This window comes from Cupressus sempervirens, chromosome 4 (assembly GCF_028749045.1).
Source record: "Cupressus sempervirens isolate cs-2001-9-10 chromosome 4, ASM2874904v1, whole genome shotgun sequence".
Taxonomy (NCBI): domain Eukaryota; kingdom Viridiplantae; phylum Streptophyta; class Pinopsida; order Cupressales; family Cupressaceae; genus Cupressus; species Cupressus sempervirens.
The window spans coordinates 433,669,149-433,695,143 of NC_143121.1; the positions used below are offsets into that span (position 1 = coordinate 433,669,149).

At 36.4% G+C, this 25,995-nt stretch overlaps 2 protein-coding genes across 2 annotated transcripts in view; one reads left to right on the forward strand and one right to left on the reverse strand.

Moving 5' to 3' along the window:
• Window positions 1-25,995, reverse strand: part of HEMC (hydroxymethylbilane synthase) — an 83,979-nt gene that overhangs the window by 33,156 nt on the left and 24,828 nt on the right. Inside the window, exons 2-3 of the mRNA XM_089825403.1 lie at window positions 20,388-20,793; window positions 844-1,047 (exon numbers count right to left, since the gene is read on the reverse strand). Of these exons, the coding sequence (XP_089681529.1) occupies window positions 844-1,047; window positions 20,388-20,793 (610 nt within the window). The remainder of the gene's footprint in view (window positions 1-843; window positions 1,048-20,387; window positions 20,794-25,995) is intronic.
• LOC149561873 (uncharacterized) lies at window positions 8,660-14,889 on the forward strand. Its single transcript, XM_089824166.1, has 6 exons — window positions 8,660-9,556; window positions 9,705-10,103; window positions 10,201-10,424; window positions 10,535-10,722; window positions 10,819-11,367; window positions 14,753-14,889. The coding sequence occupies exons 2-6, from the start codon at window positions 10,065-10,067 to the stop codon at window positions 14,887-14,889; spliced, it is 1,137 nt and encodes a 378-aa protein (XP_089680292.1). The 5' UTR covers window positions 8,660-9,556; window positions 9,705-10,064.

The window sequence follows — 25,995 nt, forward strand, 5'->3', positions numbered from 1 at the left end:
GTGTGGAGTACGCAACATTAAACATTAGCAAGAACAGCTAAAATGAGCTCTAGTCGCATTACATTTGAGTCAATGAGTGGCTTCTTTAAATAAAAGGAGTGATATAATAGAAAAAGTTACTGAAAAGGTATAGTCACATCAATTTTGAGTCAATGAGCATTTTCTTTTAATCAAAGGAATCATATACTAGAAAAATATATAAGTTACTAAAAAGGTATAGTTGAATCATGTACTAGAATAGTTTTGAAGGAAGTCACTGAAATAGCAATAATCAAAGTCCATTGCCAATATGCAATTTCCTTGTCATGATCACAAAAGTTTCTTAGAAACGTAAGGATTTAAAAATTTACAAAAAAAGAAACTACAAAGGCTGCACAGAGGATGTACAACAAAAAGGAATTATGGCCTGTTGAAGCTATCATGGCCATATGTGACAGATACTATCAAGAAAAGGAGTGAAAATGCAATGAATTACATCTGAAGAACTTTTGATTGAGGTTTCACTGATTATGTCCTTAAGATGATGGATAGAAAGGTTGATATTTCATAGCTTCTCTTTCCTTGGATTCTGTAGAAATGAAGAGTAAAATTATCTCTTACTCCAAGATTTCAAACATCTAATAGAAATCCAGTGAAGCTTATATGCACCCTGATCAGTCTTTGGATTTCTATTAAATAACTCAGCTCACATTTGCCTCACCAAATATTCTAGTATGCCAAACGCATTAAGACGTTGAAATTTTGGTGCCGCAATTTAGAGTTAATGCAATGATAAATATTACATGATGATTAGACGTACAACAGTTCCATCCTGAAAATTTATTAGATTAGTCCAACACATACCATCTTCTCATCATTATTTCTGCAAGCTATTCCTATTGCCCCTTGAGCAATTGCAGGAAGCATTTGATCTGTTGACAGGGCACAGGTAACATGTTGTGTCATGCCTAGACGTTTGAGCCCTGCTAAGGCCAGAAGTGTAGCATGAACCACCCCTTCATTTAATTTTTTCAACCTTGTTTGAACATTGCCTCTGAAATTGGTAACCTGCAATTTAAAATATGCAAATACATTCAGTAGCAACATAATTGTGATTCAAATAGCTTAAGTGCAAACAAAAATGCGAATACATGATATCAAAATGCATAAACATAAAAAAATTATATCATTTCAAGGATTAATTGTATAGAGAAAAATAAATGGCATTTACATGACATTGATGATATGAGCTCCCAGATGATAGTTCAATATAATTGAAACGGTATTGCTTTCCCATGAAATTTAATATAATGGGAACAATTCTGAGCTATAGATTAAACTGTATGAATCCTATATTTTCAAAATAAAGGATTACAAATATTATAAGATGTTGACTCAATATGCTAAGGAACAACCTATTGCAGCGGTGTGTAATAATCATTGGTAGATAGAGGACTATAATTCAGTGGGTAGGCATTGAAACCTTATACATTTGCATCTTTGAATGGAAATGTAGTCTCGGTAGCGTTAATGCGCACATTCTATGTATATTTCATTTAGGAGTTGGACTAAACAATAATCTCACACCTGACAAGAGGGCTCGAACGATTATATTGTATAATGGGAAGATCCCTCCATTATCTGTTACCAGCCCTTCCTCTATGGATACTAAACATGGTTCTACAACTCTTGGGATTCCAACTTCTGAGATAAGCGCCTTGGAACCAAAAGGGAAAAGATAGGCCATGTATTTTACCACAAACCTAGTTATACGTATTTGTCAATGTGTAGGCTTGAGAAGGTGCATAGGACCCCATGTTATGTGGGTGCAATAAACAAGGCACTATGGCAATGGGATACTTAATTGTGTCAGATGCATTGGAGGTACAGATGTTCTTATAAAACCAACAAACCTAATTGGCACCTTTTCAATATTTTTTGAGAAAGGAATTATTGAGCCAATTGAGGCCTGGCTCACTTGAGTTGCAAGAATCCTTGCAAATATTGATCCTAATACAAGAGAGAGAATTAGGTTTGGAAGGTGCAAGAGGGATCAAAGGAAAAGGGTTAAGGATATGGTGGTGAGGTAAATCACATCTATTTCATCTGCTATTTTTACTGTCATTAAATACAAAGACTAACAATATTAACCTTGTAGAGATCCATGAAGCCATGAATAGCATATCAGAAAAACAAAATGTTTGCGATTCATTAGAGAAACCCCACATGGCAGTTCTACAATGAGCATGTTCAGGATATCAGTTGCAGATGCAGAAGAAGTTGAACAGCTGTTTAAACATGATCATGTATGCAGTCAGTCTAAAATAGTTTGTTGAGAGCCCTACTAGAATCTTTCATATTGACAAGGAGGTGAAGAAGGGCTTCATGAAAGCCCTCAGTAAAATCTAGGGTTTGGAGAGCACTAAAATAATCAAGGCTTGATTAAATTAGGTAAATTTGATGCCTACAAGAGTTCAGCAAAGATACACAGACCAGAGAAGCACAGGACAAACTAGCATGTTGGAGACAATTACATGGGTTTCCATCATTTGTTACTGACACTTGCCCTTTGCCAACTCTATACAGCCGTATCCACTCAATTAAGAAGAACAAGCCTCTATGACAGCAGAAAATCTTGTCATTATACAAAGGGCCCTGTGTCTTGTTGATTGCAAGACAAACAAGTACAAGGAGATTCCAGCAACATAGTAAACTGGAGAGCCCAAAGAGTTAAAGCAAGTTGATAAGGGCCAGGGTGCTGCATAAATTGATTGAAGTCCTGTTGCAGGAAACAAATGAGTCTAGCAGTTCTAGTGAGAAACATGTTATTTCCATCTAATGATGAATCTGTTAAATTAGCATGATGTTAAATGCAGCCAAGCATTTCTCATTTCAGCATTTAATTTCGATGCTCAATTTGTACCTCAAACTCCATGAAGCATATTTTTTCAATGGTAGTTAATGATATTAATGTCAGATGGGTCATTGAAATAATTGATTGCCACTGTAAACTAAGCCCTGTTCAATCAATGTTTAAGCTATTGTTTATATCTTTTATATTTTAATTTTCAAAAATTAATTTGTATATATCTTTTCCACAGCTATCTTCCTGCCATCCCCACAATCTGAAAGCCTTTTTTTTCAACCCAGGAAAGCATCCCTTTGTCCCCAAAACTCATAGAAACAATGGGTGCAATTATCTTCCACAATTTATGATGAACATCAATATAGCAGAATAGGGGACAATTTGGCCCTTGTCACAAAAATGCTTACCAAGAATGTCACTTAATGATGCAATAAGTTTCCAATATAGATACTGAAAAGCTTAGTTTTTAACTGATTTACTAGTTTGGATTCACAAAGAGGTTCCGTATACACAAACAGCGTGAAAAAATTGGGGCTGCATTTATTTTGGGCTCATCTGTACAAAAATTACATAAAAATCTGATCAATTACATGTTTGTATCCTAAAAAAAAATAGTTTATGGGTTCATCTGTAAAAAAGTACATAAAAATATAAAAACTTACATGCGTGTATCCTATCAAAAAATAGTTTATTGTATAAAATTAATATTGAAGTTGAAAAAATCATAATTCATTGTCATGGCTCGCTATACATCTTCACATAAAAAAAAGATACTTACAAAAAGATATTTCATTATAATGTTATATGCATTCAATATACATCATTTTCAAAATTCAATAAATTTAACCTAAAGCTACAACTTAAATTATTAGAAGTTAGGTTGTGCACAATCCAAGACACAGAATAACTAGCCGTTGAGCATAAAGATTGATCCTCTAACCATGGTCGAGAGGGAAGATCAGTCGTCTATCCATTTCTCATGAGAGTCAGTTTTAGGTTTGTTTCTCTTGTCTAGTGGGTCCTCTATCCATTCCAAATGACAGGTTTATGACATATTTTTTGTCGCTGATCTGTTCATTGGAAAGATGTCTGCAGCCTGGAAAAAGGACACAATTCTAAATTTTTCTCTCCTGCTGCTATCTCCCGACTCCTGTCACTACACATCCACTCAATCATTCCACACTTCCGATGCAATATTTGGAAATTTAAAAACAGTCAAAAAAGTTAAGTTAAATGCTGCTGGTTTTCCAGATTCATTAAAACAAATCCAGCCCCATTTGGTGAGACTCTGGGTGTCCCCAAAATTGAAGCAACCAGGAATCCAGCCCAGGTACAAACCAGGACCAGATCTGGCTCTTATTAATATAATATTATATTTACTATAATGGTCATCTTAGGTTCTATATTAAGATTCAGATACTTATAGTAGTTTAGTCCACTATTTTAACTGTCCCTCTTTATAGAAAATTCTGCCTTGTGATTTTTTATTTAAGTCCTTCTCCTCAGTTTAATGCAATCATGTAGCCAATTTTGTTTTTTAATAATTTTATGATATCAAAGCGGGAGCTAGTCTGGGTATGATTCCCTTACTGGAGGGTTTAAATAATTTTCTCCTCATAAATCATTTGTTGGGTTTTAATAATTTTTTTGAACTTTTCTCAAAAATTATGTGTTTTGTATTCTCAGATCCGGGTTTGTTCGGTTTTGATTGAATTTTCACCTCAAAAATCATGTTTGTTTTTGGTCAATTTTTCTCCTCAAAAATCACTTCTAGTTTCTGTAATTTGTGAACTTCGCCTAGGATTTTTTGTCAGGGATTTATGTTTTATCATTTTCTCCAAAAAAGCGATGCTTCATGAACTTCAAATTATGGTATATTGCAATCGGTTTTGGGGCATCCCCTCATCTACAATAGTTTGGAAGATTTGGCATTTGTCTCAGCGTACCTCTATCTAGAGGGCAGGGCAGCTCAATTATCCAACATCAGGTTGGATGTTATTGTGATAATTTCTAGTCAATAGTTTTGCAAATTCTGGGAGGGCCAATAGAAGGGTCAATGGCAGGCTCTACTCTCTTGTTGCAAACCATTCTAAAAAAGATGACAACCTTCTAAACTTTTTGGCTACTTTTGGTCATTGACATTCTGTAAATCCAAGGAGGGTCTCAGCAGTAGAAAAATGTTCTAAAAACATTGTGACCACAAGACATGCAGTCTTCTGTAGGGTAGTTGATGCAAGAGCATCCTGGGTGCAAGGACAATCTTGCATCACCCAAAAAAATTTATTTTCAGTCTTTTCCATTTAAATAAGGACTAGTAGACAGGGTGGTTACTATTTATGAGAACGTACTATTTTTAGTAAGTTTGTCGTACAAGCTCGGAATGTTCTCATTTTCTATAGGAAGGTTAATTTTAGAGTTGTAAGCCTACCATAAAAATCTCATTGCTCAAGCATTAGTATCAGAGAAGTTATTGCAGATTTTTGGTGGAAAACTTTGCAGAAAAATCTTCAGGCTCACTGTTGGAGGCTTTAGAGTGCCCAGATGAGGTCCGAAAACTCGACTGAAGAGTGCTAGAGCAGTTTCGAGCCTGTAGATCGGGAGTTGGCATTTCTGAAAAGTGGTTATAATAGCCAATCGGAGCAACGGTTCGTAGTTATGGCCTTTGGAAGTTGGGCTACCGAAATTTCTAAAATAATTTGTCAAAGATGTATTTGGCCGACTCTATGTGTATTGTTAGGGTCTATCGGGCCCTAGGTATTAAGTTTGAGCATCTAAAACCTTCTCTGGCGACATAAAACTGCCTCTTTAAGAAAAGCCCAAACATTGTCTAAGACAACTCGAGGTGATAGTTCACAGTTTGTCTTGCAAATTATTGTACTGAAGGTGCCCATGTGGGTTAGCATATTATACTTATGAATTCTATAATTCCACATTTGCGGTGCAAATAAGAAGTCCATATTTTGTTCTCGCATTTCCTGTTGTTTCTATGTTTCTGTTATGAGTTTATGGTATTAAGGGGAGCTTCCTGCATCAAGTGGTATCAGAGCTAGAGTTCTTGAGTGTATGGACAGATCACCGACTGTGAGGTAGTTCACACCAAGACCGTGGTTTGGGCTGAGTGTGTAGACAAATCGCTAATTGTGAGGCAGTTTGCACTAGGGTTTCAGCGAAAGCACAAAAATGCCTCCACGAAGAGAGCATAGCGAAAGAGCTGTAAATGTTACACCTGAGAGTTTTTGAGCCCTCCAAAGACAAATGCAAGCATTGGAAGAACAAATGCATAGAGGAATGAATCTTCCCATAAGAGATGAAAGCGAGGATGAGGATGAAGTAAAAGAAAATGCCGAAGTAGAGGCAGTTCTAAATCCAGAGGAAGAGAGGCTTTTTAGGGCCATCTCCAAAATTGGAAAAAGACCTAAGTTTGAGGTTCTCACGTTTTCGGGAAATCTTAACCCAGAGGAGTTGATCAATTGGATCAATGAACTAGAGCAGTACTTTGAGTATGAAGATATTGATGATCCTAATAGGATCAAGTTTGCGAAGGCAAAACTAAAAGGACATGTGAAGATTTGGTGGCAGGAGGTTTAGTTGGAGCGAAATAGAAAGGGAAAGGACAAAATCACCAAATGGGATCGGATGAAAGATAAACTGAAGCAACAATTCATTCCCGTGGATTATGAGCTTGATTTGATGAAAAAGATGCAAGGGTTGAAGCAAGCAGGGAAATCTATTCAAGAGTATACTAAAGAGTTTTACCAAATTCTCATTAGAACCGGCCATGCAAAAGCTAATAAGGAGAAAGTCGCCCATTATCTTAATGGGTTAAGGCCCAACATTCAGGATGAGCTAAGTCTGGTTCGAATGAGCAATATTGAGGAGGCATACCAGTTTGCCCTAAGAGTTGAGGAGAAACTAAGCAAGAAGTTTGACAATAAGAACAGTGGAAGAGGTCGCGGTGGAAGATCTGGTGGACGATCTTATGGTGGTCGTAATGATGATCAAAAGAACAAGGATGAGGCTGAAAGTAGCAGTCAGAACTAGAGGGGAAACAATTTCAATCGTTTCCATGATCAGAACAATAGAGATTAGAGAGGAAGAGGCAAAGGACAAGGATCTAGAAGAGGATGCTTCTGTGGAAAATGCTTTCACTGTGAAGAAGAAGGGCATAGAGCATTTGAATGTACCCAGCGCCAAGGAAGGATAGATCAAAGAACAGAAGGTCAAGCGAGAGTTGCACATGTTGATGAAGATGTCAAATCCTCACATTCTGAAGATGTTGAAAGAGGAGAAGTCCTAGTTAACCGAAGAGTCCTACTGAGTGGTGAGAATGAACCTAAGCAAAGAAGGAGCTTGTTTCGCACAAGGTGCAAATGTGAAGATAAGTGTTGTGATGTGATCATTGATGGTGGAAGTACTGACAATCTGGTGTCAGAAACAATGGTCACCAAGTTGAAGCTGAAGAGACAGAAACACTCATGTCCATACCATATTGCTTGAGATAGTAAGGACAATTCAACCCAGATAATCAATTCATACTACCACCCTACCCACTGCCATTTAGACGTACAGAACCATGCCAAATCAGCACCTGAAGGTAGGGCCCAAAGCGGAACAACAGCTAGGGTGGGGCTTGAGACTAGATTATATAGTATGGTGCCCATAGCCCTGGCGGCGGGGGCCGCTACTCTACTATATACTGGTACTGATCTACTACTAGTACTTGTATCTTCACTCTCTTACTACTAGTGTCTCTATATAGGTAGGGTCGGTGCTTTCTACTAATCTGGGTACTGCTATACCTACGGGGTACTTTATTTGCTTGCTCTTGGTGCTGGACTTTAGATCTCGGTAGGGCATCTCGATCTCTAATGGGTACAAGGCGTGGATCAATACATAGTTGAAAAACTCGCCGAGTTTCCTAGCTCGGCGAGTTTTTCACCAGTTAACTCGCCAATTCAAAAACTCGGCAGACTGGTAAAAACTCGGCGAGTTTTTCAAAAAAACTCGCGATTTACTGGTGAGATTTTCGCCCGCGGCCTATGACGGATTAAAGCAGCAGTGAATGTGTTTTTTTCTCATTTTTTCTTGTATTTGGATTGTTTAGAGCCTTGAGAAGTGAAGAGAAGAAGGTTTGGAGGCATTATTGGCTGATTGCAAGTGATTTTAGGCACATTTGAGTAGATTGTAGAGGATTCTTACCGATTTTAGAAGACAAATTTCTTTCCAGGTATGTTCATCTTATCATAGTTTGAAAACTTTTTATAGTTTTATAACAAATGTTCTTTTGTTTTTCTTGTTGTTAACTTATTTGTAAATGTTTTCAAATCATTTAAAATCATTTTGAATCATTTTGATTTGAAACCCTAGCTTCTAAGGATATGGTTGAAGTTTGTTGTTTGCTAAGGATATGGTTGAAGTTTGAAGTTTGAAACTTTGAATCATTTGAAACCCTAGCTTCTAAGTTCTAACTTTGTTTATTCATTTTTCTATATATTTATGTGTAGGGCAGCGGTCAACCATTAAAAAAATGACAAACCCGCAAGAAGAGTGGCCACAAACACCATGCCCATCTGGATATATAGGCACTCGGCCTAAAAATGCAAGAGATAAGGCATGGCGGTATGCCTATGAAGCTCCAAATCCAAATGATATTGGGAAGGTGATATGCATTCCCTGTAAGAGAATTATTTCTGGAGGCATAAACCGCCTCAAATACCACCTTGCAGGCATAAAGAAACATGACTCAAATCCTTGTCTCAAGGTAACTGATGAAGAAAACAGATTCATCCATGCCCTACTTGCAGCTGCTGAAGAGAAAAAATTGAATAGGGGGAGGGCAAAATTAGCTATGAGGGCAGCCATAGCTGAATCAGAAGGAGCTCCTTTTGATATGCAAGAGGAAGAAGAAGCACTTGAGAACATACCACGATCTCTTCGTGGCCCACGGATCCACAAACAAAATTTCTCATTTACCGGTTCCACTTCTTCTACATCTCCTACTTCTTCATCATCACCATCCGGATCCCCATCAGGGATAGGTGGTTATTTTGTGCCCAGGAACACACCTGGAGCACAGCCATCATTAGAGGGCACTGCATGGTTTAAGGAGGTGCATGAGCAAACTGATATTGCAGCAGCTGATTTTTGGTTTTTCAACAATATCTCAATGAATGCCGCTGATAGTCCCTATTGGGTCAATATGGTGAATGCAATGACAATATCAGGCAAAGGGTACAAGCCGCCTAATCGCAAAGATATGAGTGGAAGGTTAGCATTTTACTATTTAGTAATTGTAAATAATTGTGATTCACTTTAGTTCATTGTTATATTTTAAATCTTAATTGTTATAACTTATTTCCTAATTTTTTACTAACACTTACACTTTATTTAATATTACACCTAAATTTTGTAGGTTGCTTGACAAAGCGGTTGGTAGGGCAACATTGTTGATAGAAGACCAAAAGAAAGAGTGGAAGAAGTATGGCTGCACCATTTTATCTGATGGGTGGATAGATGGAAGAAGTAGAACCATTATTAACTTCTTGATTGCTTGCAAAGATGATGTGGTGTTTTGGAAATCTGTCGATGCCTCCAACAAAGTGAAAAATGCAGCCACATTGGCTTTAATGTTGGAGAATGTTGTCATGGAGGTGGGAATAGAGAATGTGGTGCAAATAATCACAGATAATGCAGCAGCATATGTGGCAGCAGGTAGATTAATTTTTTATATTTGAATCAATATGAATCATGAATGTAATGCTATGGATAATGGTATTATTCAATTTAGATTTGATGTAATTTGTAAATACTAAACATGGAAAGTTTGTTACTGATTATTGATTTTTTGCTAATCTTTTAGGTAGAATCCTCCAAGAGAGGCATCCCACACTTTTTTGGTCACCTTGTGCAGCACATGTCCTTCACCTTCTTTTGGAGGACATAGGAAAACTTGATTGGGTGAGTCCAGTTGTGGAAGATGCTAGGCGAGTCACGAAATATATCTATAATCACCCATGGGTTCTCAGTTTGATGAGAAAAGCCACTAAAGGCAAAGATTTGATGAGACCTACTATGACAAGGTTTGCAACGGTCTTCTTGACATTGCAAAGTATTCTTGACCACATATTGGCTTTGAAGCAAATGTTTGTGTGTGCTGATTGGGTTGCTTCACCTTACTCAAAGAAGCCCGAAGGAGAGGCTGTGGCACGAATAGTCTTTGATGATAGCTTTTTTTGCAAAGGCTAAGGAGATTGTGGAGGTAACTTCATTATATTTTTAGTTTATTCAAGTTTCATTATCAATTCATAACTTACTATGTTATTAACTAATTTGTATTTTTCAAATTTCAAATGTAGATGTCTCTGCCCCTGGTTCTAGTCTTGCGCACATGTGATGGGCAGCAATCCCCAATGGGATGTCTTTATGAGGCCATGGATAGGGCGAAAGAGGCTGTTAGAAGTTACTATCACGGGGACAGTCTCAGATTTGACCCCATTTGGGAAATAATTGATAGAAGGTGGAACAATATGCTCCACCAACCTATTCATGCAGCAGGCTACTTCCTCAATCCCAAATTCAGGTACTATGATAATTGATTGTCCTTGAAGTTGGGATTTTAATAAGCCTTTATTTTACTTTACTTTTTAAGGTTGTGTAGTAAGACTTGATATCATTTTCTATTTGTTTTAGGGCTGATGATTCCTACTCAGATCCTAATGGAGAGGTCATGGAAGGTCTCTCTAAATGCATTGAGAGAATGATATCAAGTGAAGAGGAGAGAGACCTTATTGTGACTGAACAACAAATCTATGTGGAATCAAGGGGTCCTTTGTTCTCTTCTATGCTAGCAAAGAGAGCAAGATCTACTCAAGCACCAAGTAAAGCGTCAAACTTTAAAATTTTTGCTAATTGATAAGTTGTGCTTCTGATTTTTTTTTTTATTGCTTTATAACTTTTTTAATTTTGTTTTGCAGATGCTTGGTGGGCAAGTTGGGGTGGCAATACCCCCAATTTAAGGAAATTTGCTCTCAGAGTCCTATCCCAACCTTGTAGCTCATCCCATTGTGAGCGCAATTGGAGCTTATTTGAGTCCATCCATACAAAGAAAAGAAACAGATTGACTCAAAAACGGCTTAATGACCTTGTTTATGTGCACTATAATCTTAAGTTGCGCATAAAAAAGGCACAGCTCTTAGAACTACCTGGTCCGCTTAATCTAGATGAGATAGATCCTTATTCTGATTGGACAGCACAGGAGCCAAGTCCATTGTTTACACCAGATGAGATCGCTAATTTGGAGAGGCAGGCCATGGAGGGGGAGGCTAACACTGATTTTCAGTTCACTATGGATGACATTGAGGATGAGGACGAGGATGATGATGATTCAGGCGAAGATCAAGCATTACCATTAGGAGGAGATGCATCCTCTTCTAGGACGCCGAGCCAGTCAGTAGGGACGTCGAGCGAGGGGGCACAGCCACAGAGTTCACAATCACGCAGCTCACGCCCTATCCCAGTGCGGGGCACTTCTTCTAGGACTAGACCCCCTTGCTTTCTTGCTAGTGCAAGTGGAAAGAGGAAGATGTGATTGACATTGTCAAATTGTATTGATGTATTTAGACTTTTAGTATTTACTTCTAGTTTGACAGATTGAAACTATTTAGTAATTTACTATTTTGCTTCCTACCATGAGCATTCTGCATAAGAATGCAATTTTGTACGCATTATATATTTATATATATCTAAACTTTGTTTCTTTCTTTTGTATTGTCTTTAATTAACTTATTAGATGCATCTTCTCATTGAATTTTGCAAAATAAATGTATTTTTAATTAAATTTCAGCGGTTTTTTAGGTTCCCGAGTTTTTTTTTTAAATCGCCGAGTTTTTCCCAATTAAACTTTTAGGGGGCTTGGCCAGTTTTTGCATTTGGCGAGTTTTCCAACTATGGATCAATACATGGATATGGAACCCTTACCTATAGAAACAATGGACAAGGTCATGGTCAATGAGCAGTGCTCAGTGAAGTTCAAGATTTGAAGCTACCAGGATGAGGTACTATGCGATATCATACCTATGGACAAATGTCATATGTTGTTGGGTAGGCCATGGGCGAGCAAATACCTACACTCTAACTAAGGATGGAATGAAACATAAGTTGAAGCCGTTGAAGGATAAAGAAGAAAAGGTATGTAGTGGTACCAGAATATTGTTTTGTTGATGGAAAAGAGTTTCTTAAGGGTATGAAACATGAGCATATGTGTTTTGCTATAATTTCTAAAGATAGTAAAGAAGAAGTAGAGGAGGTACTTGCAAAAGTTGTAGATATGTTGGAAGAGTTTTCTAATATTGTATCAGATAACGTACCTGATGGATTGCCCCCAATGAGGAAGATCAGTCACCAAATGGATTTGGTTCCAGGAGCTAGCTTGCCAAACAAGGTAGCGCACAGAATGACACCAGCAGAAAGTGAAGAGTTGAACAGGCAAGTTCATGAGTTGTTGCAGAAGGGATTGATTCGAGAGAGTCTGAGTCCATGAGCTATACCAACAGTATTAGCACCAAAGAAGAATGGAGAATGGAGAATGTGCATAGATTCTCGCACTATTAACAAGATCACAACAACGTATAGATTTACATTGCCAAGGATGGATGATATTATGAACTATTTGAGTAGAAATAGAGTAGAGCTAAGTATTTCACAAAGATAGATCTGAAGAGTGGATACCATCAGATTCATATCAGAGAAGGTGATGAGTAGAAGACTGCTTTTAAGACAAGGGAAGGACTATATGAGTGGTTAGTCATGCCTTTGGGCTAACCAATGCACCAAGCACTTTCATGAGGCTTATGAATGAGGTACTGAAGGAGTTTCTAGGTAAGTTTGTCATTGTTTACCTAGATGATATATTGATCTTTAGTAAGATATTAGAGGAGAATTTGATTCATATTCGCAAGGTGTTTGATAAGTTGAGGGAAGAAAAGTTGCTAATAAACCTAAAGAAGTGCAATTTTGTAAAGAAAGAATTGGTGTACTTGGGATTTGTAGTCTCAAGAGAAGGTCTGAAAATGGACCCAGAGAAAGTGAAGGCTATCCTTGAATGGCCTACTCCAAAGAGTGCGACAGAGGTAAGATCTTTTCATGGACTGGCTACATTTTACAAAAAGTTCATAAGAAGTTTTAGCAGTATTTGTGGACCCTTGACAGAAACAATGAGAGGGGATAGGAAAGAGTTTAAGTGGACTATAGGAGTAGATAAGAGTTTTAATCTGTTGAAACAAAAAGTTACTGAGCAACTTGTTTTAGCACTTCCTAATTTTAACAAGGTGTTTCAAGTAGACTATGATGCTAGTGGTACTGCAATAGGAGCTGTTTTGAACCAGGAAGGTAGACCTATTGCTTATTTCAGTGAAAAGTTGAATGATGCTAAAAGAAAATATTTTGTTTATGATCAGGAATTTTATGCTATAGTTCAAGCATTGAAGAAGTGGAGACACTATCTTCTTCCTAAGGAGTTTGTTTTGTATATTGATCATCAAGCTTTGCAATATTTGAATAGTCAAGAAAAATTGAACCAAAGACATTTAAAGTGGGTTGAGTTTTTGCAGAGTTATACATTTGTTTTGAAACACAAGAGTTTAACAAAGTTGCAGATGCTCTTACTAGAAGACAACTTTTGCTGACAGAAATGCAAATAGAGTTGGTTGGGTTCAAGGAACTCAGTACATTGTATCCAGATGTTCTTGATTTTGGTGAAGTGTGGAAGGCTTGTACAGAACTTGTTACACTTGACAGGACAAAGTGGTTGGATTTCATGATCCAAGATAATATCTTGTTCAAAGGAAGCCAGTTGTGCATTCCCAGAAGTTCAATGAGAGAATCTCATCAAGGAGAAGCATAGTGGAGGATTGGTTGGACATTTTGGCAGAGATAAAACCATAGCTTTGGTTGCTGAAAATTACTACTGGCCACAGTTGCAGCAAGATGTGATGAAGTTTGTACAAAGTTGTAGAGTATGTCAGATGGTGAAAGGAGCGAAGAACAATACCGAGTTGTATCAGCCATTACCTATACCGGAGAAGCCGTGGGAGGATATCAGCATGGATTTTGTTCTTGGATTACCGAGGACACAGCGTAGGCATGATTCTATTTTTGTGGTGGTTGACAAATTTTCAAAGATGATACATTTTATTCCTTGCAAGAAGACTAGTGATGTTGTTCATGTAGCAAAGTTGTTTTTCAGAGAAGTGGTGAGATTACATGGTCTACCAAAGAGTATAGTTTCAGATCGAGATACCAAATTTGTTGGGTATTTATGGCATACATTGTGGAAGAAGTTGAAGATAGATTTGAAGTTCAATTCATCACATTATCCACAGACTGATGGATAGATAGAAGCTGTGAATCGCAGTTTGGGAAATTCGCTGAGATGCTAGGTTGGAGATAAACCAAAAGGATGGGATATGATTTTACCACAGGCGGAATTTGCATATAATAATTCTGTCAATAGGAGTACTGGTAAATCACCATTCCAGATTGTATATGGGAATAGTCCCAGAAACGCTTCTAAACTGAGGCAGTTGGATAAAGGAGAGATAAGGAGTGTTGAAGCAGAAGATTTTGCTAAACATTTGAAGAACATCCATGAGGAGGTGAGGAAGCACATCATAAAAATAAATACACAGTATAAAGCTAAGGCAGATGTGAAAAGGAGATATAAGGAACTTCAAATTGGAAATGAAGTCATGGTTCATTTGAGAAAGGAGAGTTTTCCAGTGGATACATATAATAAGTTGAAGATGAAGAAGTTTGGACCGTGCAAGATAGTGAAGAGGCATGATTCTGGCAATGCACATGAAGTGGAGTTGCCTGCTGAATTGAATATTTCACCAGTATTTAATATTTCAGATTTAACAGAGTATTATGAACGAGGTGATGGGGATGAAGTTGCAGAAGCGCAGTGGAGCATTCCAGCAACTAATTCGACTACAAAGGAGATTGAGGAGATACTAGACAATCGTGTTGGAAAGAGTACCAGAAAATAAACTTATGAGGAATATTCGGTCAAATGGAAAGGGAGACCAGTTGAGGATTCATCATGGCTAGCAAAGGAGGTTAACCGTCTTAGTTTACCTCTAAACACCTAAGATGTGATGGGGTCACTTCTCAAATTACCCTAGGTGTCTGATGTAGGAGCATCCTAGGTGCAAGGGCAATCTTGCATCACCCAAAAATATTTTATTTTCAATCTTTTCCATTTTAATAAGGACTAGTAGACAGGGTGGTTACTATCTATGAGAACTTACTATTTTTAGTAAGTTTTTCATACAAGCTCGGAATGTTCTCATTTTCTATAGGAAGGTTCATTTTAGAGTTGTAAGCCTACCATAAAAATCTCATTGCTCAAGCATTAGTATCAAAGAATTTATTGCGGATTTTCGGTGGAAAAATTTGCAAAAAAATCTTCAAGCTCACCGTTGGAGGCTTTAGAGTACCCGGATGAGGTTCAAAAATTCGAAAAAAGAGCACTAGTGCAGCTCCTAGCCTATAGATCAGGAGCTAGCGTTTTCAAAAAGTGATTATAATAGCCAATTGGAGCAACGGTTCGTGAGTTATGGCCTTCGGAAGTTGGGCTACCGAAATTTCTAAAATAATTTGTCAAAGATGTATTTGGCCGACTCTATGTGTATTGTTAGGGTCTGTTGGCCCTAGGTATTAAGTTTGAGCATCTAGAACCTTCCTGGGCGACATAAAACTGCCTATTTAAGAAAGGCCAAAACATTGTCTAGGACAGCTCGGGGTGATAGTTCGCAGCTTGTCTTCCAAATTATTGTACTGAAGGTGCCCATGTGGGTTAGCATATTATACTTATGAATTCTATAATTCCACATTTGCGGTGCAAATAAGAAGTCCATATTTTGTTCTCGCATTTTCTGTTGTTTCTATTTTTTCATTATGAGTTTATGGTATTAAGGAGAGCTTCTTGCATCAATAGTACAATGACCATTAAGGGAGGGTATTAAAATAATATTATATTTACTATAATAGTCATCTTAGGTTCTATATTTAGAATCAAATAATTTTAGTTCTTTAGTCCGCTATTTTTAGCATCGCTATTTATAGCAAATTTTGCCTTGTAATTTTTTATTCAAGGAGCTCAGTTTAATGCAATCTTGTAGACAATTCCATCTATTAATAATTTCATGGTATTATGGCGGGAGCCAGTCTAGGTATGACTCCCTTATGGAAGGATTTCAATAAAAAAAAATCTCAAAAATTATATGTTGGGTTTCAATAATTATTTACCCCAAAAATAATTTGTTTCATATTCTCAAATCCAAATTTGTTTGGTTCTGATGAATATTTCACCTCAAAAATCGTGTTTGGCTTTGGTTGATTTTTCTCCTCAAAAATCATTGCAAATTGCAAAGTTCGCGTGGGATTTTTAGTCAAAGATTTATGTTCTAGGGCTTTTACCATTTTTTCTGAAAAACAATACTTTGTGAACTTCAAATCATGGTATCTTGCAGTCGGTTTTAGAGCATCCTGCTCGTCTACAATAGTTTGGAGGGTTTTGCAATTGTTCTCAGTGTGTCTCTTTTGATAGGGAAGAGCAACTTAGTTATCCAACATCAAATTGGGTGTTTTTGTGAATTTTTTGGTTAACGGTTTTGCAAATTCTGGGAGGGTCAATGGAAGAGTAAGTGGCAGGCTCTACTCTCTTGTTGCAGACCATTCTGAAGAAGGGGACAACCTTCTCTGTTTTTTGGCTACTCTTGGTTGTTGACATTTTGCAGATCCAAGGTGGGTCTCAGCAGAATGTTTTGAAGAATTTGTGGCCACAAGACATGCAAAGTTTTATGTAGGGTAGTACAATGACCATTAAGGGAGGGTATTAAAATAATATTATATTTACCATAATGATCATCTTGGGTTCTATATTTAGATTCAGATAGTTTTAGTGCGTTTTCTCGCTATTTTCAATGTTGTTTTTTATAGCGAATTTTGCCCTATATTTTTTTGTTTAAGGAGCTTGGTTTAATGCAATCATGTAGACAATTTTATTTTCTAATAATTTCATGGTATCAAAGCAAGAGCCAATCTAGGTATGACTTCCTTATGGGAGTGTTTTAATAAGTTTTTCCTCAAAAATTATCCGTTGGGATTTAATAGTTTATTTTTTCAAAAAGTGTTTGTTCCATATTCTTAGGTCTAGGTTGGTTTGATTTTGATTGATTTTTCACCTCAAAGTGATGTTTGGTTTTGGTCAATTTTTCTCCTCAAAAATTGTTTCTCATTTCTGTAATTTGCAAAGTTTCCATGTGATTTTCTGTCAAGGATTTTTGTTCTAGGGTTTTTACCATTTTTTTCAAAAAAATGATGCTTTGTGAACTGCAAATCATGTACCTTGTGGTCAGTTTGGGGCATCCTACTCATCTACAATAGTTTGGAGGATTTGGCAGTTGTTCTTAGTATGTCTCTGTCTACAAGGAAGGGAAGCTCAGTTTTTTTGTGATAATTTTTGGTTGACAGTTTTGCAAATTCTAGGAGAGTCAATGGAAGATTCAGTGGCAAGCTCTACTCTCTTGTTGCAGACCATTCTGAAGATGGGACAACCTTCTCTGTTTTTTGGCTACTCTTGGTCATTGACATTCTACAGATCCAAGGAGGGTCTCAGCAGTAGAAAACTGTTCTACAGTCTCTGTAACCACAAGACATGCATAATCTTTTGCAAGGTAGTACAATGACCATTAAGGGAGGGTATTAAAATAATATTATATTTACTATAATGGTCATCTTAGGTTCTATATTTAGATTCAAATATTTTTAGTGCTTTAGTCCACTACTTTCAATATCGCTATGTTTAGGGAATTTTGCCATGTAATTATTTATTTGACGAGATCTCCTTAGTTTAATGCAATCATGTAGACAATTCTTGTTTTTAAAATTTCAGTTTTAACCTAAGATGCTTCACAAATTTTTCTGTGCACCACCTTACTAAGATTCAAAAAACAGTCACAATGTGTTTTACACAAGGGCTTTCAAGATTAAGCTCTAATTTCTACCTAACTCTAAAATATGCTTTGCTCAGCAATTTCATTTTCCAACCCCTAAAAATCTAGAGACAGGAATCCATTGATGACAACACCTAGGCTACATGGAAGCAGGGGTGCAGCCATGCAAGGGTGGCATTGGTGTAGATGCCTATACCCAATGAAGACTTTCAAAAGTTAGGTGCTCCAAGCCAAGTACTTCAAAAATAACCTATGATCCTTCCAAAGACAAGGTTGACAAATTCAAATAAGAAGAGAAAAAATCATTGAACATGAATGAAGAAAAACATTGAAATTTCAGATTTATCAATCAACTTCCAGAAATTAAATGAGACCTATTTCCCAAAATGATATTATAAAAAAGGAAGTATCTGGGATGTATTCCAGATCAATTCAGCATTTTTGACAAGCCAATGCATCTCCTCAAAACCATATCTACAAACTGAAAAGCATGAAGACAGAGGGTCCATGACCGTTAAAGAGCTTAAGGTCCTAAAACCTTTCAAAGCCTCCTACACCCACACCTGTGCTCCTAGTACAAGAATGTCCCAAACTGGTATTCTCCAGGCAGGTCTGCACACCATCAATACTTGTGATGCACATTCCAGATGGCTTAACAGTAATCTTATTACCAATATAACAATTCAAAACACTGCAATGACAATAACTGGAAAATCTACTCAAGAGAACCAATAATTATAAAAGCAGCTGCCCAAGTCAAGATAAGTTTAATTTCAAACCAGTAATAATCATGGTTAGTAGGTTTCAAATTTTTGATCCATTGGAGAGGTAGAAAATTTTAACTTTCAAAAATATTCTGAAAAGTTTCTATAGTGATTGAAAAATAAGGACTGAACAAAACAAATAAATCTGGTCCAAATAATCTGTCTGAACTGGATTCGGCAATTATGGCAATTACACATCCGTAGAAGATATTATTAGATAGGTAGTGTGTAAGAATTCAAGAAAATGTGATCCTGAGATTGAACTGGAGCTAAGAATGTTAGCTATTTCATATTTTCATTAATGGTCCATGTAGTTGAGACTTGATGGAAATAAGGTGGCATATAAAGTATATTATATAAACAATGCAGATAGGGCCTAGTTGTCACTCTATACATGTATGTTTGCAACTAGATATACCATGCTCAGTACAATCAGATTATGTTGTATTTTTATTTGTTCATGTAATGTGCTCTGGATAAATTTCTTGGATGTAATATATGTACACAAATATCAAAAATGTCCTTAGAATGTCGCAAATGGTACAAATTTCATGGAATGTTTATCTTCTAGATCTCTTGAAACTTGCATTCCTACTAAACCCCATAAACTCCTGCATTCACCATACATTGGAAAACTCTAAATCATACACCTTTCATCAAGCAAAGGCAATAGAGCAGAGACATTTAGATCTTGCCACAGAAATATCAGGTCATAAAATTTTACAGGATATCTCCATATTTTGAATTTGATCACATCAAACCCTATATGTCGAAGCTACTAATACTTGCACTTGAATGGAAGTTAACAGGTTTTTCGTGTCCAATGTCAGCATGACAAAATTGTGCTATATATCTTTTAGCCATGCAAACAGCTACAGCCTTTTTATCAGTGCATTTGCAGAAAACAGAACAATCTTGCTTTGAGTCCCTCACATTGTAAAGGGGCTTCACTGGGAGATTCTTGGATGGTCATAGACCACAGAAAGGAAATATAGTTAAATGTATAGCTTACTGCAATTTGTTGCTTTACAAATGAAGATCCATTTCACTCTCCAAGCTCAATTTTTTTAACCGCCTAAGCTAATTGTATTATGTCTAAAATGGAGTTTTTGACAACAAATGAAAAATATTTGCAAGTTGCTGAAAAGGAAAGATTTTATCTCTCCTCACACTTTGGAGAGAAGATGTTTCATAAGGCACCCCCTTATGTAACTCTATTTTCCATATATTCTGATCCTTTATCATGATGACATGTTCAAACCAGATTTATAGCAGTGGTGCATTTAAATGAAGTCCATATTGTATTTAATTCTAAAGCAAAGAATCTACACAAATTAGTTTCAGCAATCATATCTAGTCTTGGAAAATTAACATACAGAAAACAAAGCATCAATCAGTCACTACAGAAAAAAACAAGTCATCTGGTTACCGGGTAGATATCAACCAGTCTACCCTAAAGAAACACAAAGCCTAATAGTGGATACAATTTGTGGAAAAAATATGATAGGCTCTAAAGCATGACCCAAAATTCCAATCAATTTTTTTCCTACTCAATTTTCTCCCAAAGCTTGTTCACCAAAAAAAGATGTCAAACGTCTTGAGAAATTTTAGAACACATCTTCAAACAAACAATAGATCAATATATGGCATTTATAAATAAAGTAATCTGGAAAAAACTTCAAGCCACACTTAAAACAAATGCAATATAAACGCCAAAATTAATAATTAATGAGGTGAAAGTTATGTAAAATGCATGCTTCTTACTTTCAATAATGGATATTTGTTAAGCAACTGAGATTGCCTTCGAAGAGAAGCACTGCCAATAATGCTTCCAGCAGGGAGCTCTGCTAGAGAACTTGCAGTAAGGCATATAAATGCATCTCGTACATCTTCACGAGGAAGATTGCAAGGTAAACTTATTTCACTGGGCAAATATGTGGGCACATCCTTCATTGAGTGTACAGCAATATCAATCTTTCCCTCTATGAGTTCATAATCTATTTCTTTTGTGAATAGCCCCTTGCCACCAATATCTGCAAGTGGTTGATCTAACACCATGTCCCCTTTTGTCTTAATAATTCTAATCTCCACTGCACCCTCTTCTGCAAGTTCAGAATGTGCTGCTTTTAGCTTGTCTCGCGTCTCGTAGGCCTGTGCAAGTGCCAGAGGACTGTTCTACATAAACAGCAATAAAGTCTATCATATCATGAATGGAACAATTATCATCTTTATATTTTCTCAGGACTGATCAACCAGAATAGCAAGATATATTAGGGTTGGTCAACCAGCACAACAAGATATATTAAGCATTTATGCACAAAGAATGAGATGCTGGTTTCCCCAAATATTTGAAAAAAATCTTAGTCATCTCATATAGAGAAGATCTATCATATCATGAATGGAATGACTATCATCTCTAAATTTTCTCCGAACTGATCAACCAGCACAGCAAGATATATTAGGACTGACCAACCAACATGGAAAGATATATTACGCATTTATGCACAAAGAATGAGATGCTGTTTTCCCCAACTCTTTAAAATAAAATAAAAAATTAGTCATCTCAATTAGAGAATATTTAAATCTTGTATTTTAGACTGACTTTTTTATGCCCAGACATAAGACAGAATCTCCTTAAACAAATTGAGTTAATAATATTATTCCATAAAATTAGCAGAAAACTGTATAACATCAAATTTTAGAGAAACTGAGTCCAAGCGAGTGTGTATCAATCAACTACATGAACAAAATCAATCATTGATAGGTCGGAGATATTTTCCACAGCAAGCCAAATTGTGATATTAGTATATTACTATCAGGATTTAATTATTTAGTTTCAACTCAAACTCATTGACCCATGTTTCACAAATAACCCATCTCTCATGAGAATGAATAGAACATTAGTAATCATTGTACCTAGGTGATGCTCCCAGAGGTGAAGCATTAGGCCTTTCCAAGAGATCACCTATCCCAGTACTACTCCAACTCTTATTTAACTTGTTGTGGAAAATATCTCTTGCTTATCAATTGATGAGCTAAAGGGCCTCTATAATGAATGGTTCATAAGGCACAACATTTGTTAAAGATTTTGCAGATGGGATTGCAAGCTAAGTGGGCTTAACCTTAAAAGGAAACTCCATGGTTAAATGCACCTGAGTAAAAGTAGTATTGGGATGGGTGACCTCCCAGGAAGGCGTAATGCTTCACCTCTTCATGAACTACTAATCATGAAACATGGGTTCATGAATTCGTCTCGGAAACTACACAATTGAATCTTGATAGCAATAGCAAAAGCAATCATGCCAAAGTGAACTTTCCAAGCCTTGCTTGAATTATAGAGGCCCAGCTTTCTTACAATTTGAAGCACTACTAACAGTATTGAAAAAATGCACTATGTCCTAATTCCACAGCATTCACAGATATTGACATCTAAACCCTAATTTTGACCAATAAAGCATGCATTTGGTCATTTGATGATCATTCATTCATCTCTCAAGCATTTTCACCGTTTTTGCTTTGTTCTTCAGCTGTTTTATTTTATTAATAATTTTATTGGCAGTTATAGATTTATCATTTCATGAGAATCACACTTCTAACTTATTATTATATGTTTGAAGTCTTGAACCAATGATGAATGAACATTGACATGTTACATGTATGAATCTATGAACACACATACATACATGCATATATGTATATGTATATGTATATATACATATACATATATACATATATACATATACATATACATATACATACATACATCCATACATATATATATATATATATATATATATATATTGAAAATGTTTATATATATCCAAGGGATTTAACTTGGTTGGTGAAGCAATGAGTTCTCATTGTGGAGACCCCAGTTCAAATCTCAAGAGGGACATCTTTGTGCAATTCTAAGTTGTGACTCTTGGTCTTCCATTGGTTGTATTTGTCTCATTGTAAAAGGTGGATTCTAAGTTGTGACTCTTGGTCATCCAATTGTTGTTTCTAGTGTGGCCGCTCGTAAGGAGCTCGAATAAGGTTTTGAGTCTCATGTTGTTGCTCGTAAGGAGCACAAGCTTTGTAAATGATTTCAATATATATATAAAATGTCTATATATATACCTATAGGCTGTGGTACTACCCGCCCAAAAAAATTGCCAAATCCTGGAATTTGATTCTGAACCCGAATCCAAACCAAAACCAAGATCGGCTAATTAGTTTATCTCTATCAATAAATCAAGCTTTTGCGCATTAAGCACATGCAGACTTTACAACATAACATCAAAGTTATTGGCTTGGGTTTGGGTCAAGGGTTTAGGTATGCAATAAAAAAATGAGGTTGGCACATTTTGGGGATATCCATACAAAAATAATCATAAATATAAACATATTTTACGATATGAAGAGGATTTACACTAAGATAACTACACAACATGAATATTATAAGGAAACCTAGGAAAATGTCACCACTGTTTTTTGAGGCATCACAATTTCTAGAACGTTTCAGGGATGTGGGGATCTCTGATCTCGAAAGCTTAAAGGAGGCAATCAACTGTCCCCATAAAAGAACTGACGTTTTAAAAAAACATAAATAGACTATTTATCCTGTGATGCTATATAATCAAAAAGCACATGCAAGCTTTTTGACATTATATAAAAATTGTTACATCCCCTATTTTGTTGTTTTGAAAAAATTCATTCAACTGTTGATATTTCAAGTAGTTAGTTAAATTAGCTACTCATTTTCATTTTTTTGAGGTTCATATGAATTGGAAATACTTGTTGATCATTATGTTCAAGTGAAAAGGAAAAAGTTAGTTAAATTTCCTACTATTGCGGTTAAATTGGTTATTTGTTATAATGATTAATTGCAGTTGATCTATGTTTTAGTATGCTTTCACCATGCTAATTCTTCTTGCAGGTAGCGCGGCGACGTGGGGGGAGCATTGGTAGATAGGGAATTGGGTACGAGAGCATCATCATGCCACTAAAGTTAATAGGTATGAATCTAAACTACCATGGTCAAGGAAAGCAGGCTAGGACAAACTAGACACATCAAGTAACCACCATGAGCTAAATAGGTCAACAAGCATAATAAGATATAAAAATAAATGTTACCTTCGAAGTGAGTCGACCTCAAGTCCTTTCCTGTAACGCTAGACATGTTCTAGTATAATGGTACCATGGTACTTACATCTATACATGTTACATAGATATGTATGTATGCGTATATTCAAGTATGACATATATGTATGCATACATATATTCAAAATACAATGTATGCATAAAAATATGTATATTTGGGAATATCACATGTAAAAATACGTATATTTGGGAATATCACGTGTATGTATGTATATGTGTGTGCAACATACACAAATATATGTAAATAATATAGATACCATTATAGTCAGACATGGGGAATTATTTTATTCCACTTAATATCAGTGAATTATTTTAAAGCCATTGGCTATTTTCTTTTATTCATTATTCTTGGTTTTGCATTTGGAATCCAAGATTGTAACTTCTATGCGCCACCTTGCACTTTCGTCCATGCACATAACTCTTGTTTTGGCTCACATGTTCTAATGATAGAGCCTCATTCTATAAAGAAGGGAGGATCGCAACCAATCTCATTTTTGCATTCAAAGTGTCTACTCTTGCATCTATCACACCATATTCTGCAATAATCACTTGCTAGCAGTGATCGTAATAAAGATATTAGGAAGCATTTATTGCTATTGCATTCTGGGTGACCCTATTGCAGCAGATCATAGTTGAAGCATCTGCAGTATTTATTACCAGTGTCTCATACCCATCAAGTCGCATCTCCATTGTTCATATTTCCTTTAATGATATTACGTTTGGTTCTTGAAAGATATCGAACCTGCAAATACTTTTGAATTTTATACATGTCTAATTCATGGAAGATATTGAGCCTGCAATTGTTTTGAATTTATGCATGTCACGCTTTACGAAAGATATCAAGCCTGCAAATGCTTTTGAATTTATCCATGCTAAGTTTCATTTGTACTCTTGAAAGAGAGGTCACAAGCTCAAATTCCACTGGGGGGTAGGGTATGTACGCCTCATTTGTAGTGCAGTTAGGTACCTCCCGAAAAGGAGTACGAGGTAGTCCCATATCACTGTCACCCCAAAAACTATGGCTGGTGTCGTGGACTATAAAAGCCCCTTTTCTTTCCTTTTAAGAGTTCGTATAAGTATGATCATATAATTGCATGACCAATCCCTGTCTTTTAAATCTAAACGGCCCTGAGAGAGTCAAAGCCTGTTGTATTGACTCATGACATGATAACTTATCAAGTAATGATTGGTCAAGAGAGCCGCAAGTATAGGGGCATCAATATATATGTCCCTGAGACTGGAAAGCTTACCTCATGGCAATGTGTCTTCTAGCTTGTTAATCATATTCTAAATCAGAGAATAGCATCATATTCACATGCAATAACCACTTAAGGAATGGGAAATCTGTTTGTAAAAGGAACAGTAATCTATGAACACAATAAATATATATGGCTACATCAATGAATCATCAAGGACAGCCACGCGGGGCTGAGATAAAGATGTAAACACATGAAGTTATGTATTGTGTTGGAATGTCCTACAAATGTGAGAGTTATATTAGTAAGAATAACCAGGAAGGAAAGAAAAGTTAAAGTCTAGTAAATATAACCTAGTCATCTCACGGTGGTTAAATGACGGGTGTCTTATTTGTCAAGCCAAATAGTGGGCGATCGGGTATTCAGTGTCCATGTAAATCCCTAGCAAGGGTAGGTTTAGTAGCAATTGATGTTGTTGTGATCACTAGAGGTAAGAATAGCCACCGATCAAATAGATAGATAGGTAGGAGGGAATCCAAGCTCTAGTCAGCTGGATGGTTGACACGCTAACACCAAGATGCTCAGGTAGTGGGATGTGATGGTGTTCCCGTCCTCTTTCCCACGCAAGGAGGGTCTTTCTTAGTTGAGGTTGTGTGGCAATACTTAGGGTCCATGGTTGAGAGGTTAAGCCTCTGAAAATGCTTCTCCTCTCCACCAGATGCCAAGACTTGCACAAGGCAGATCAAGACTGCATTCTTAGTTATTATGATTAGTGGGTATCTTTCCTCCTTTCATGTCTATTCTAGTTAGTTACAAAATTATTTATATGGCTGTTGCATTTATTTTCTTTCAGATTTATAAAGTATTGTTCAATAGTATCAAGTAGGAAGTGATCTCCCTCTCTCTCATTATGTTTTGGTTAGCTTTGATGACAATTTATAAAAGCATTAGTTAGATAATGATTTCTCAATTCAAATTGTTAGTTAAGGCAATACCTATAAATCAGTTAATCTGTTAAAAAAGTTAATCCCATG